General features: G+C 44.8%; 1 protein-coding gene across 1 annotated transcript in view; it reads right to left on the reverse strand.

Annotated features, from left to right (window-relative positions):
* LOC115908543 (F-box/WD repeat-containing protein 11-like) overlaps positions 1-13,572 on the reverse strand; it is a 57,343-nt gene that overhangs the window by 6,194 nt on the left and 37,577 nt on the right. Inside the window, 9 exon segments of the mRNA XM_030957198.1 lie at positions 690-768; positions 1,289-1,399; positions 1,918-2,006; positions 2,009-2,038; positions 3,027-3,276; positions 3,813-3,931; positions 4,466-4,603; positions 11,743-11,833; positions 13,066-13,252. Coding sequence (XP_030813058.1) covers positions 690-768; positions 1,289-1,399; positions 1,918-2,006; positions 2,009-2,038; positions 3,027-3,276; positions 3,813-3,931; positions 4,466-4,603; positions 11,743-11,833; positions 13,066-13,252 — 1,094 coding nt within the window.

The raw sequence follows: 13,572 nt of genomic DNA on the forward strand, positions 1-13,572 counted from the left end.
AGAAAAAAAAAAAAAGCATTTCCAGCCACATAAGCACTTCTCCAGGTGTTGGAAAGGCCAAGCACATGCATCACCTACAGTCAAGGACTCTGACTTGCTATGGGCTTGTCAAACTGACTCCTCAAGTAAAGTTCCACAGACATTTGGGTGGAAAGAATAAGGAATTAATTCCCCCATCTATTTTTAATTAAGTCTGCTGTCATAAGCCAAAGTCCTCATTACAAAGAAAAATATACCTTAAGCAACTTAAGCTTTAAATGGGACTGTCCTCTGAAAGGCTGAGAGTTCCTGTGGCAAATCTGTTGGACTCAACCTCCTTCCTCCTTCCCAGCTCTTCCTTCCAAAGTGAAGGGTTAGGAAAAAAGTTTGGGAAAGGCTCACAAGATTCTTGCCCCTTTTTTAATAGGAGGAAATTTAAAAGCAGCCCTATAGTGATATTAGGGAAAATACCAATAACCAGAGTGATTTGATACAGTATCATGATGATTTCTTTTTCTTTTAAGAGTATCAGAGGATCTCAAACCAGAAAAATTTGATCTTTCATTTAAGCTCAGATGCAAATCCTTCAGGATATGATCATATATTTTTCTTCATTCTTAAGCACAGTAGACTTCATAAACCATCCTGACATTCCCACCTATCCCACAATAATGCACTGAAACACCCCAAACTAGTTAATTTTCACTTACCACTAACGTACGCAAGCATAATGTACTTGCTGGGGCACGAGGGTCAAGAGCAGCTTGCAAGTCCCAAACTTTAATTTTCCTAAAAGTAAGAGAAGAAGGAAATTATGAAAACATAGAAAATAACATCCAAAGCCCTGGAAAGCTTGCCATGTTTTCCCTACAGCTACTTCCTCGGGATCAAGCGCACTGTGAGAAATACTAATGCTCAAGCTTGCAAAAGCCAGGTAGTTTTGAGTTTCTTTGCAGCAGCCATTCCAGTGATGGCTCTGTGACAGCTGTGACAGACAAGCTGACAATGCACACACAGACCCCTCTGCAATGTGGGAATGAAGCTGGGCCCTCCAAGCCCAGGCAGACACTGAGCCCAAATAAAAGGCTACAGCCAAACCCAGTTCCAGAATTGTTTTCAGTAACTCTCCAGGCAGAGAAAGAAATGGAGAATTTGGATATGGATGTAACTGCCATGAATCCACAATGCACTGAGCAAGCAAGAAGCACTCTGGAGAGGAGTCCTGCAATCAGCCCACAGAAATGGTCTGCAGACTCCTGAGAGCCCCACAAGAGAAAGGCTAAATTCTGGGAACTGCTTTCAGACCTACCCATCGTAGGCTCCACTAACAATCCTCTTGTTGTCGAACCTGATGCACCGAACCAGCTCTTCATGGCCTTCTAATACTCTTAAACAGGCACCACATTCAATGTCCCAGAGCCTGGGGAGAACACAGGAGAAAGGCTGATTCCCACACCCAGGGTTAAGCATCTACTGCCTGGTTTGCTATGGGGGGTATGTAATTTGCTTTAAAAAGTGTCATTCGGAGCAGCTACAGTACACGTATTAAAATTATTGTAAGCACTCAGAATCACATGCAAGTAAAGCTCAGATGTTGCATCTGGGAAGTTCCAACAGTTTTTTCTGTTCTCTGTAAGCCATTGATTAGAAGTTCAGAAAATAAGAAAATCATGGAGCAATGTCTTCCCCATCTCTCCCAGCAGAGGACAAGGCGATACAGCAGCAGATAAGAGGTTTTGTTCACTCTGAAGCCTCAGTGTCCCACTCTTTCAGAAGGTTGTGAAACTTTACTCCCACACTGAGGTAAGCCCCATTCATAAACCATCTGCTCCAATGGCAAGCCATGCCAAGGAAGTTTTGCAGCATCAGAATTGAGGGAAATGCTGTTTTCAGGACAGAAGTCCCCTGTTGGCCAGGCCAGCAGCTGGTGGCACCCACCTGATGGTGTTGTCCGAGGAGCCGCTGACCACGAGGCGGTCCCGGTACTGCAGGCAGGCGATGCCGCGCTTGTGCCCGTTCAGGGTCCGCAGACGAACTCGCACGTGCTGGTGCTCCACACCTGGGGACACGGGACAAACTCCCTGAGAGCTGCAGCAAACAGCGCTTCTTCCGCACGAGAAACCACGAGGAATTCACAGACAGAGGGGCCTGAGGCTCACAGAGGAGCTAAAACCCACAGAGTATCTTCAGAGGCCAAGAGCAGGGCCTGGGCACCAGTGGGGACCCAGCAGGGACAGAGGCACAGGCACTGCTATGGCACTGAGAAGAGCTGGGGACTGTATCTAAAATATTTTCAGGTGGCAGAGACTGGTCCAAGTGATTTCAAAACCTTGATTACACTTCATAAGTTAAAAATATTTTTTAAAACTGGAGTTAGCAAACACAAACCCCTCACACTTTTTTACCAGAGAAATTATTAGGAAGCTCTTAGTAAGAGAAGGTCCAAATGGCCTTTAAGCTTGGTCTTAACCTTAAAGGATTCAACCAACTTCACCTGTTTTTAATGAACTGTAATTGAAATTGTACCACAGAGTACAAAGTGCCTCATTTTCCAACACAGAGTGCAGCAGGATCTCTCGCAGAGATTTGGACATGGGACTGCCAAGAACTTCTTGGCCCAGGCTAAGGCAGCTCTGGTTCACAGAGGGCAGGGTGGAAATGCCTTTGTTATATTAGTGCACTCTGGGTAACTCAAATCTTCTGGTATGTCACAGCCTTCAAATCCAGCCTCTGAATCCTTCAAACATGGCACAGCCTGGCTGAGCTGCTGGGAAGGCATGGTGAGGGGAAAGGCACTGCTGAGGAATTTCATGTCTGGACAGAACTGCCAAGTGAAATTAAAAATACCACTGGAAAAAGGCACAGGATATGCCACATTCAACAGAGCAACTGATCTCGAGACAAAGAGTTCAAACAGCAAATGGGCTTTGCTTTTTCATGAAAATATTCCAGCGCAGTTGTGTGCCCAAAGTCACCAAGAGCCAGCAAGAGGACGCTGCTCACTGAGAGACACCAGAAAGGCCCTGGAGCAGAGCTCTGCCACTGACCTTGATGGTCCTGTCCCCCGAGGCTGACACGATGTACTTGTCATCGAAGTCTACCACGTTGACAGCAGCGCGGTGTCCCACCAGCACGCGGCGCAGCGTGATGTCCGTGGGGGAGGCCATGTCCCACACGGCGATGGACCTGTCCTTGGAGCACGTCACCATCAGCCCGTTGCTGAACCTCAGGTGGAGCACGGCCTCGTTGTGGTGGATCAGCGTGTTCAGAACCTCCCCTGTATTTACATCCCAGACTCTGTGGGAGAGAGCAGTGTTATCCCAAGGGAAGCGATGGCTCTGCGGGGGGAGAACAGGCACAAGCCTGCCCCAGTCTCCACGGGAGAGCTCTGGCTGGCTAACCCCTGGCAGGGCTTGTGCAAGGCAGGAAGATGGCTGCTAAAGTGTCCTCACTGCCAGTAGAGCTGCACGTCAGGCACTGCTCCATGTATGGATGCACTCTCAGCAAGAGTCATTACTGCAACATGTCACAGAGCACTAAAGAAACCCTAATTGAAGAAATTATTGCAGAGTTGGCCATCAGCCACTCCAAAACTTCAGGATATGCCTTGAATGCCTCAGGTCATATTCCTTCAAAATTCCTAATGCTAAAAGAACAAAATAGATTTTGAAGAAAAATTATTTAACATGATCCTTTGCCAAGTATGAGTATCTTGCTTCTGGAATACAAATATCACATTAATCATAGGGATGTTTTCTGATATTTAGAGATTATTGAAAATATTCCCAGTTCTGAAACTCAAAATTATTTTTGTACAAGAACTTAACACTCACCTCACTGTAGAATCTGAAGATCCAGTTACAATAACTCTTTCATCATATTGCAGACAAAGAACTGAGCCAGTATGTCCCGTCAAGACTTTCAAACATTCCAAGCTTGTTTTGTCCCAAATCTGTTAGAAAAAAGAAGGGTAAATGGCTTATCAACATCAAGAACATGGATCAAGACTTGAACATTGTCACACCTGCAAAGAAAGGAGGACAACCAGACGCCATGAGGGGTGAGTCTGTCCCATCAGTGGGCCTTGTCCTCCCTTTAGCTTTAGGAAGTCTTGATGTAAGGTTTTGAGAGAAGAGTGAAAAATAACCAAGCACCATGAGGAGACAAATCCTGTCCGGCCAAAGAAGCGCCAGGGAGGATGAGCATGGAAGCAAAGTCCTGGCAATGAAACAGCCACAGCCAAGGCCAGTGGCACACAGAGACCTCCCTCTCCTGGGGGAACACTGATTTCAGGGCAACCTCTGTGGTTAATGGACGGGATCCCTGGCAGTGGCCCAGGCTTCCAGAGCAGAGTGCAGGTGAGGACTTTGCCAGGCTCAGACATCCCACCCTCACCAACCAGCCTCCCATGAAGAGACACCAAGAAGCACAGGCAGCTTCCAGGGCAGAACTCCCAGCCAGGGCAAGGACCAAGGCAAGTGCTCACCTTAATGGAGTTATCTCGTAGGCCACTGATGATCTTCTCATCATCATACTGTAAACAGTAGACCCCTTTGCTGTTCTCAGAGCGGCACTGGATCCTTTGCAAGTTGTGCCTCCCACACCTCCAGTTGGATTCTATAGTCTGACCAGAGGGCAAAAACAGGAGTTGGGCCTCAGGCTGCAGCAGGACTGTCCCACACCCCCCAGCTTCCCACTTTTACACACACCATCCTTGAATCTGAAGGACATAAAACAAATCTCTTCTCCTGCTCCCAATAAAGACACACAAACCACAATGAATTACCATTAGCACTTCTGTCATTTGTCATGACAAAAGTTGTGTTTATGGAGGAAATCATGGTCAACCAGCCTTAATGAGAATTTCACAAGCAGCCATTAGAGAGATACATTCCAGAACCATTTCCCCCCACATTTATGTGACCAACCAACAAAAGCTGCAAAGGTGAGACCAGGAGCTCACATGGTGCCTTGTCTAGCCTCAGCTGGGTGACCAACATTACAGAACTGCTGATTCCAACATGTGGGTGAAGGGATTTCCTGGGTCTTCCCTTCCCCTACCCAGCCATATCACCCATTAATTGTACTCACACACCTTGGAAAGAGGTGTTGAGATATGAAACCCTCCTGAAAGCACCTAAAATCCTGATAAAAATAAAGCTCAACAGGAACTATAAGGTTTCAAATAACCCAAACTTGCTTTCTTCCCCCCACTTGAAATCTGTGGAAGAGTAATTCTCAACATTTTCATCTGGAGAGGCATTTTTAAGGAGAGAGACCTGACATGCCTTAAAAAGCTGAAAATTATTTCACAGCAGAACCAGCATGATTTTCAGGTCTTAATCAGATTTACTCCTTGTTGGAAAATCAATGCTGGATTCAAAGAAATGTGGGGTTTTGGACAGGAAGCTCCTAACACAACCATAAGAGAATGTGTGCTCAGAACTCCAGGCCAACACCTGCAGCACCTGGGCAAGCTGGGATGCTTTCAACAGAATAGGCCATCTTTTTAGCTATTTCCCTGGAATTCTCCCCAAATACTGCATGGAAACCTGGGGAGAAGCTGACAGACTGGCAGTTTGTTTGGAAAAGCATATTTATTATGTAATCCTAGCTTCCAAAGCAGTAGCAGGCACCTCTGCAGCTCCTCCAAGATTAAAACTGACTGAACCCTCAGTAAAGACAGAAATGGAGTGTGACTGTGACATCCCAATTCTAGGAAAACATGTCTGCTTCAAGGGAAAACTGACTTTCCACTTTGTCTTCCACTTGTTTGCTCCTTAAATTGTCTCCCATTATGCAATTTGGAGAGAATTACACCCAGTCCTAATACAAACCTGATGTGCCCCAGGAATTTGTCTAAATCACAAATATGAAGAGACACTTCTAGAGGAGCAGCTGACAGATCACTCAGCCCCTCATTCTCTTCCAGTTTGGTGGGGAAATCAATGAAATCAGGATAGTGAGGGTGTCAGTTTGGGATCAGCTTTCCTGGCCAGCCAGTGGCCTGCTGATTGGCACACTGGGAACTGGGCCCAAAGCTGGCACTGCCCTGGGGAGACCAGCCCAGCTCATCTCCCTGCTCAGCATGCAATGCTGCCTGGGAGGGGGGAAGGACAGGCAGCTCCCAAGTTTTATCTCATCTGGGCTAGGAGGGCATGACTGCAGCTCATCAACTCCTCTGACCCTCAGAAACAGGAGAGGACTGCAGGCATCAACAGCAGGAACCAATATCGTTATAGATGTGAAGGCAGCAGATTTAAATATGTAATAGTAACACTGGAGGCACAGGAGATAAGGCATCAGAGATTCCAGTCAGCCAATTTAAATAGTTTTAGAAACTATTTATGTTCAGATACTCAGTTCAGAATAGTCTTAGGGGAGAGCTTCCCCAAAGCCCTGCTCTTGGAAAGGTCTGCACTAAGCTTGCACCAAGCATGTGCAAGAGGAGCTGTGAAGGATCTGTGAGCACTTCCACACTTCAGCTTGCTGTGCCAGCCACTCCCAACAGCTCCAGAACACACTGGGAACCCTCCAGATCAGAAATGCTGCTGGTCACAGCTCCCCAGACAGAGCAGCCTGCAGTGGAAGTTTGCTCACCAGGCACCGGGGACACGAGCTAGCTCAATTCTCACAGGTTCACTATAGGAAGCTAGTTCAGCTGCTCCCCAAGGAAAATGCTGGCTTCAGATAAAGGAAACTAAAGTCTTGTGTACCTCTGTGAGGGCAGTAAGGCACATACAAGTGCACATTTCAGTTCTGTGAGGAGATGTCATTCCATGTAGGCATTATGTGGTGTGGCTACTGTGGGAAAACAGTGCCTGTGTTTGGAGAACTTGTAAAATCCCCTCACGCTGCCTAATTCTTGGGATGCTGGGAAAGCAGCCACGACACACAGAATGTGCAGCAGCACTTCCCTGGGCAGTGGAGTGAAACCAGATGTGCACATCCAGAGAAATAACATTTGGGATGACTGAACAGACTGAGTGGGTGGGCAACTGGAGGACCCTCTGAGAGGAACATGGTTAATGAAGAACTGGAAACCACATGAAAGCTTCTGCTACAGGGAATTTCTGGTCATTGCTCCATGGTGCAGGGAGTGAGAGTCTTCATCTGCACCCTCCTGCCAGGAGAGATCCTAACTGGATACACTGAGCAGGGAGGAGAGCAGGTATGAGGAGATCACTGTGTCTATGGCCTCTTACGAGCACCAGGGAGTCAGGGCTGAAGAATCCCACAGTTTATTTGTGTATTTATGGTTCCAAACCAACACCAAGACATTCAAAAGCCACTACTGCATTTTCTACAGATGCCCTCAAAAATCTTCTCTGCCTCTGAACTCAGGTTTCCCCAGTAAAAGGCAGAACAGTCTCTGAGTTCACACCCACAGTTTCTCACACTCTCCTAAAAGCTCACCAGAGCAACAGCAGTGAGGAGCTCACAAATGCTGCACAACCAACAAAATCTGGACATACAAGGGAAAGACCTAGCATTTGCCACAGCAGGAGAGTCATTTGGCAGCTGAAGTGGTGCACAAACGGATTGAATGAAAAAAGGGCATTTAGTGAGAAAAGTACAAACAGAACATAGTCCAAGATGCAGAGGTGTAGCCAAGCCTTGACCATGCCAGAATACATTCTCCAGTGCAAAGATGCACAGTGAAAAAAATGCAATTCATCTGCATTAACAGCTGGAACATTAACTATACATTGGAAGTGTTAAGGATAATCTACTAGGAGCTGGGTTTTTTTACCATTGGATAATGTACACTGTGTTCAGCTCCTTGGCTAACAATTGCATTTTTATCCTTGTGAATGTTATTGCAGAGTAAGTGGGTTTATCTTAATCCCATAAACCAAGGAGTTTCTGTTCCCTCTGAATACACAATTCTCCTGCAGGACAAGTGGGGCAGGACACAGCAGAAGGAACATCCACATTTGTTATGAATGCAGGGATTTCTCCTGATGCATTAGGCCATGAAAATCCAACCCTTTGTTCTTCTCATGCTTTCCTCAAAGGGAAAAAGGAAAATCCCTCCTGACCATGGCAGAGGGAAGGCACAAATAAATGAACTTGTGTCACCAGGGTAGGTGAGGACTTAATAATTCATTCATGATCAAATTAAGAGGGTATGATAAGCAAAGACCCCCAGGTCCCCTTCCAGGGCTGCTCTCCAGCCCCTCTGTGTTCAAAGGCAGGAGTGCTGTGGGGCAAAGGAACCCAAGGAGCCAAGCCAGGGCCCCAGCCCAGGGCAGCTGAAGGGGGAGTTCTGCCCTGCTCAGAGAAGAGAGCTGCAATCTGTGCCATGCACCACAAGAACTTGGTCTCTCCTGCTCCAAAGCCTCCCCTCTCCTTGGCCAGCTTCATTTTTAAGAAATGCTTTTTGGAAAGAGCCTGTGGAATAGAGATTTCAAAGGCTGGCTGAAAAAATGTCTAGGCATCTAATGCTGACCAGATTCTCCCCACACATGCACATAAAATTTCTCCAGCATCATAATTAGAGCAGTACTAAACAAACCCATTTCCCTCAGAAATTAAACCCTGCAATCTTCATAAACAACCAAGTCCCAGTGCTGGCAGGGACTTAGGGCAAGAACTGACTTCTTTCCTTTTTCACATTGTCCCAAGGCTTTAAAATTTCTGTTCCAGTCCTAAAACCTGAACTTTTCCAGAAATCAGAAGAACACAGAGTGTTTATCTGATGGCCTGGCACCACATCTCTGTAAAGTCTTCGAATAAACCACATTTTTATTTTCATCTTAATTAGGTGGACCTGAATCTCCATGGAAACAAACTGAGGGCACTCACCATGTGCCTCAAGATAAGGAGAACATTTATGGAATAAAGTCTTCTCAATTCATCTCCAGAAATAGATACTTGTGCTAATCCTGAGGGGACAACACAATAGTTGGCCAAGCTTCACAAATAATATGGAAAAATTCCGGGGACTTGGGGTTCTGGAGTGGGCAGGATTAAAGCTCCCAGCCCAGCCCCATGGGAACGGCCACCCTGCGCCAGCCGGGGCTCCCCACAAACAAGTCTCACACCAAGTCTGGTTTTCTAGGATAAACCCCCAAATCAAAAAATGTTTTTCCTTTAAAAAAAGCTCCTAAAGAACCCTGGCAGTTCAACATGTGACTTGGAGATGTTTGGAGGGACTGGGTCACCTCTTGTGAAATGAAACCTAATTAAATATTTGGTTTCACAGTGGAGGTGGGGAATAACCATCTCTTTCCAAGAATTTCATTTCTGATCTCTAAATGTCCTCTTATTTTCAAATCAAATGACTTTAGAAGTGACATTATGTTCCTAAAATGTGTTTGGCATGAAGTACACAGACACTGGCACCACCACATTTCTGGAGAGGCAAGGGAAGCTCCCTCTGCCAAACCCCTGCCTGTGTTACCTTCAGCTCCCACCACTCTGTGTTTGCATGAACTTTTGACCCACAATGCAAGTAGAGCCCAAGGGAAAGAATTCAAATTTGCTGTTTATCATTCCTCATTTTTCCTTCCAATTGTTAATTCGGGTTTGGGATTATTTTTCAAATTCTGACAGTCAGAGAGTACATTCTGCTTTGAGCTTATCTCTGCCCACAACCCAATTTAGCACCAGCTGCAGTAAATTCCTAACTCTCACCCTTGGAAACAATCTACCAGGATTTGGTCAATCTTTGTGGTAAAATACCAAATGACAAGATTTTTGTGCTACATCAAATATATTCAACTGTATTAAAAAATCCCATCCTTTGGATTTGTTTTTAACAACAATTCCATATATATAATTCTATATAATTCTATAAATGCTAATATGGCTCCCTAAACTCTGACCCTCTGGCAGAAACAGGAAGATCTTTCATTTAAGATCCAGGCAAATATTTGAAGAAAAAACATTTTGGTATTCAGAGACAAAAAATTCTTCATGACATCTAAGATGAAAGTCTTATTCAAGAGCTTCTACACATTGCTGTGAAACATGGAAGAATGGAGAAATACAAAACTGTGAAAGAGCAACAAAAACAGGAAGAGGAGGAAAAAGTTAATCTTAAAGCTAGGTTTGGTTGTTGTTGGTACTCACTCTCTACATTTTAAACAGTGTTGAAAGCTTCTTTTGACAGCCCTTTAGGGAAGCAATTTGTGAAAAGTACTTTAAAGGGTGATTTATTTGAAAAATTCTAATAGACTTTTGGAAGTGGAAGAATTATTGGGCCCTTGACTACCAGCACAAACACCAACCCCACTCCAGGTCAGAGACCTGGCAAACAGGAATATTTCAGAGGACTTGAGGGAATAGGCAAGCAGGGGAAAATCTGCTGTGGCAGAAACACTCATGGCTACAATACATTTTTAAATCTTACTCTTTTCCCACTCGCAGCTATTCAAATACTGACAATTTTTTTCTATTTATTATTGATATTGGGGGTGAGAAAAGCACAAGGGGTTTGGGTTTTTTCCTATTTGCTTCATCCTAGCAAGAAGTATTTAATTCAGGAGCTTTGTTTCTCTGCACTGGAAAGCAAATCCATAGCATCTAAAGAACAAAAACACTAAAGAGTAGATTGGGATAATTCAAAAGCCCTCAGAACACCTTCAAGGAGTCCTTCCATCTCTAATAACAGCAGTGCCTACACAAATGTTCCACATATACAAATGGGTTTCAGAAGAATAACATTAAAAGTGTGAGCTACAGCAATGCCAAACTGTTTTAGTGTTCTAGGCAAACATTTTCATGCTGCTTTTTGCCCATTTTCTTTACAGAACTAGGCCAGAATTGTGCAGAAAGCAAGAAAATATCACACTAAAAGCTCTTAATCCCACAGGCCTCTTATCATTGCAGCATCACTCTCATTCCCTACAGGGAAACACATCTCCCCTCCCATAACTAAGTGGATCATTCAGCTCACAGGTAAATATCAAGTTTGGTCCGATTTTGCCTAAGGTGTATTTCATGCTACAAATAATGTAGCAAGGTTTATAAAAAGATATTTGGAAAACACACTATGGCTTCCAGCAGAACCATTTTACAGCTGGGTTCAGAGGATAGTTTTGTTTCCTGAGTGCCAAGAAGCACAAATTGCCACTTGCCATTCCACACAGTGATTCCATTAGTTCACATCTGTCTTCAACATCAAAACACATTTCCTCACTAATGAATTTCAGACCAATAATTTCCCATCCTGAAATAAATCCATGACAGTCTGTGGTGTAACTTCAGAGCTTTGTGGTGAGTACAGCAAACAGAGCAAGACACATTTTCTCCTGCTGGCAGAACAGCTGGGATGATCCTGATTTATCAGAAATATTTCAAAACCACCAAGGCAAGCCCAGCTCTGTAAATCTCAAAACAAGATAAGCAAAATTTTATATTTGAAGCTTCTTTACTGCTGATGGCCCAGTGGGTTCATCACCATAGCACTGATGATTGTCCCCATCAAACCACTGCAGAGAGGAAAAATCCCCTATGAGGGCCAAAGCTGTATTTGCAAGTCAGCCACTGTTTTAGAAGTGATAAGTTACATTTTAAATAATTGCTGTTTAAGGCATCAATGTCAGATCACCTTCTAAATGAGTGTATCACCAATATACTGAACATTCAGCAATACAGGGAATTTTCTTGGAGTCATGTGTCCTAAACCTACTATTTTATTAAAATCCATAGTCTCAGAAGAGTTCCAAAATTCATTGCTCCAACATTCACCACCTCTGAAACCCCAAAATCAGCACCATTGTCTGTCCTGCAGACAGGATAGAACAGAACACCTACCTCTATATCCTGGATTATCTTTGGGTATAAGGATCTGTAAAACGAATTTGGGGGCCCATCTGTTGGTCTGTTTTTAAACAGGTACTGATCCCTAGAAAGAAGGAGAAACAGTTTTCAATGTACCACAAAGAATCCAAAGTTCACAGGAATGCAAAGCCTGCCCAGAACAGAACCCTCAGCACATAGTCTCAGAAATACCTGGGAGATTTTAGTATCACTATTACAACCCTTGTGACTTTGCAATTTGACAAATATTTAGAATGTCCAAGGTTAAAAAGATAACAAGTGTTTTCCAGTTCTGATTTCCTGCTCCTCAAGGTTTCATCCTTGTGCCATCCCCTTGCTCTGTACATGCCTTTGCTCGGGCACACCACTAGAGAGCACAGGGAAACAGGTTTCTGAAGCAGAACAGCTTTCCAGAAACTTGGGAAGAACAGGAAAACAAGGGTATTCCCCTTTGAGAGGCTTCTGCAGCCCAAGCTGCTATTTTATACTTCGAGACAAAAAAAAACAAAACCAAAAACCAACCCAAAACCAAAAAAACCCCAAAACCAAACCAAACAAAAAAAGAAAAAGTCCAGTTGGAAATACTTCACTTGAGAAAAAGCCCTGCAAATGTGCTGGCACTGTTTTTTGTGAGCTGATGGAACTGACAGTTCTCCTCGCAATATAGAAATTCCAAATTTGCACAGACTCAAGCAAGAAAAAGTGGTGTCAGACATGGGAGCACAAAAGGACAGGGACAAAGGCAGAGCAGAAAGGGGAGCTGACAGCTTTGGCCTCCAGCCCCAGCAGACATCAGGAGCTCAGCAATACCCATTTCTTGTAACCTTCCTTTTGGGCAGAGCTCCTGGGAGGATGTGTGCAGGAGGCCGTGCAGCAGCAGGGGAGCTCAGGTGTTACTGTCATATTTTATGAAAAATCCCTTCACCAGGATTTTTTCTCCTGAGAAGCCTCAGAAAAGAAATGTAAACAATAACCATCTGATTCCTTGGAATGTGGTTTGGAAGTTGCTTATCAACAGGTACATCTTTGATTGGTTCCATGTGAATTGTTTTAACTTAATGAGCAATCCCAGTCCAGCTGTATCAGGCTCTCTGCGTCTGTCACAGGTATTTATTACCATTCTTTTCTAGCCTTCTGATGTTCTCCTTTCTCTTTCTTTAGTATAGTTTTAGTATATAATTTTCTTTTAAAATAACAGAATAGAATATCATAAAATAATAAATCAGTCTTCTAAGAACGTGGAGTCAATTCTCATCTCTCACCTTGTCCTGGGACCCACAACACCCCAACAATCAAGAACCACACGGAGGCACTCACCAGCCCCTCCTCTCGGAGAGCCCCTTCCAGAGCGGGTCCGTGCGTACCATCCTCTCAATGAGCTTCTTCCACAGCATCCCCTCCGAGATCACTCTCTGCCACTCCTTACACACCAGCTCTGCTGCACACAGGGATCTGGCATCGAGATAGGAAAGGATGTTTTCTGCTATGTGATCTAAGCCTTGCTCTACAAAGAAATGGAGAGCAGTCAGTGAGTGCACAGAAACAACCAAACCAGCTTTGCAAGACGCTGAGAATCCAGAGCTTCGGGGCAGGGCAGCAACGTGAGAACACTGCCATTGGCAGGGGTACCAGCTACAGGTGACTGCACACAGAGACACCAAAATATCTCCAAGGTTTTGTCTTTCCTGCCTGTTGGACCACTCTTCTGCCCTGCAGGGAGAATCAGCACAATGGTGCAGCAAAAGCAGTGTGGACAGGCCCAGGGAGGGGATTCTCCCCTGCACTCTGCTCTCCTGAAATCCCCCCTGGAGCAGGGATCACAGC

The sequence above is a fragment of the Camarhynchus parvulus genome, chromosome 13 (genome assembly GCF_901933205.1).
Source record: "Camarhynchus parvulus chromosome 13, STF_HiC, whole genome shotgun sequence".
Taxonomy (NCBI): Eukaryota; Metazoa; Chordata; class Aves; order Passeriformes; family Thraupidae; genus Camarhynchus; species Camarhynchus parvulus.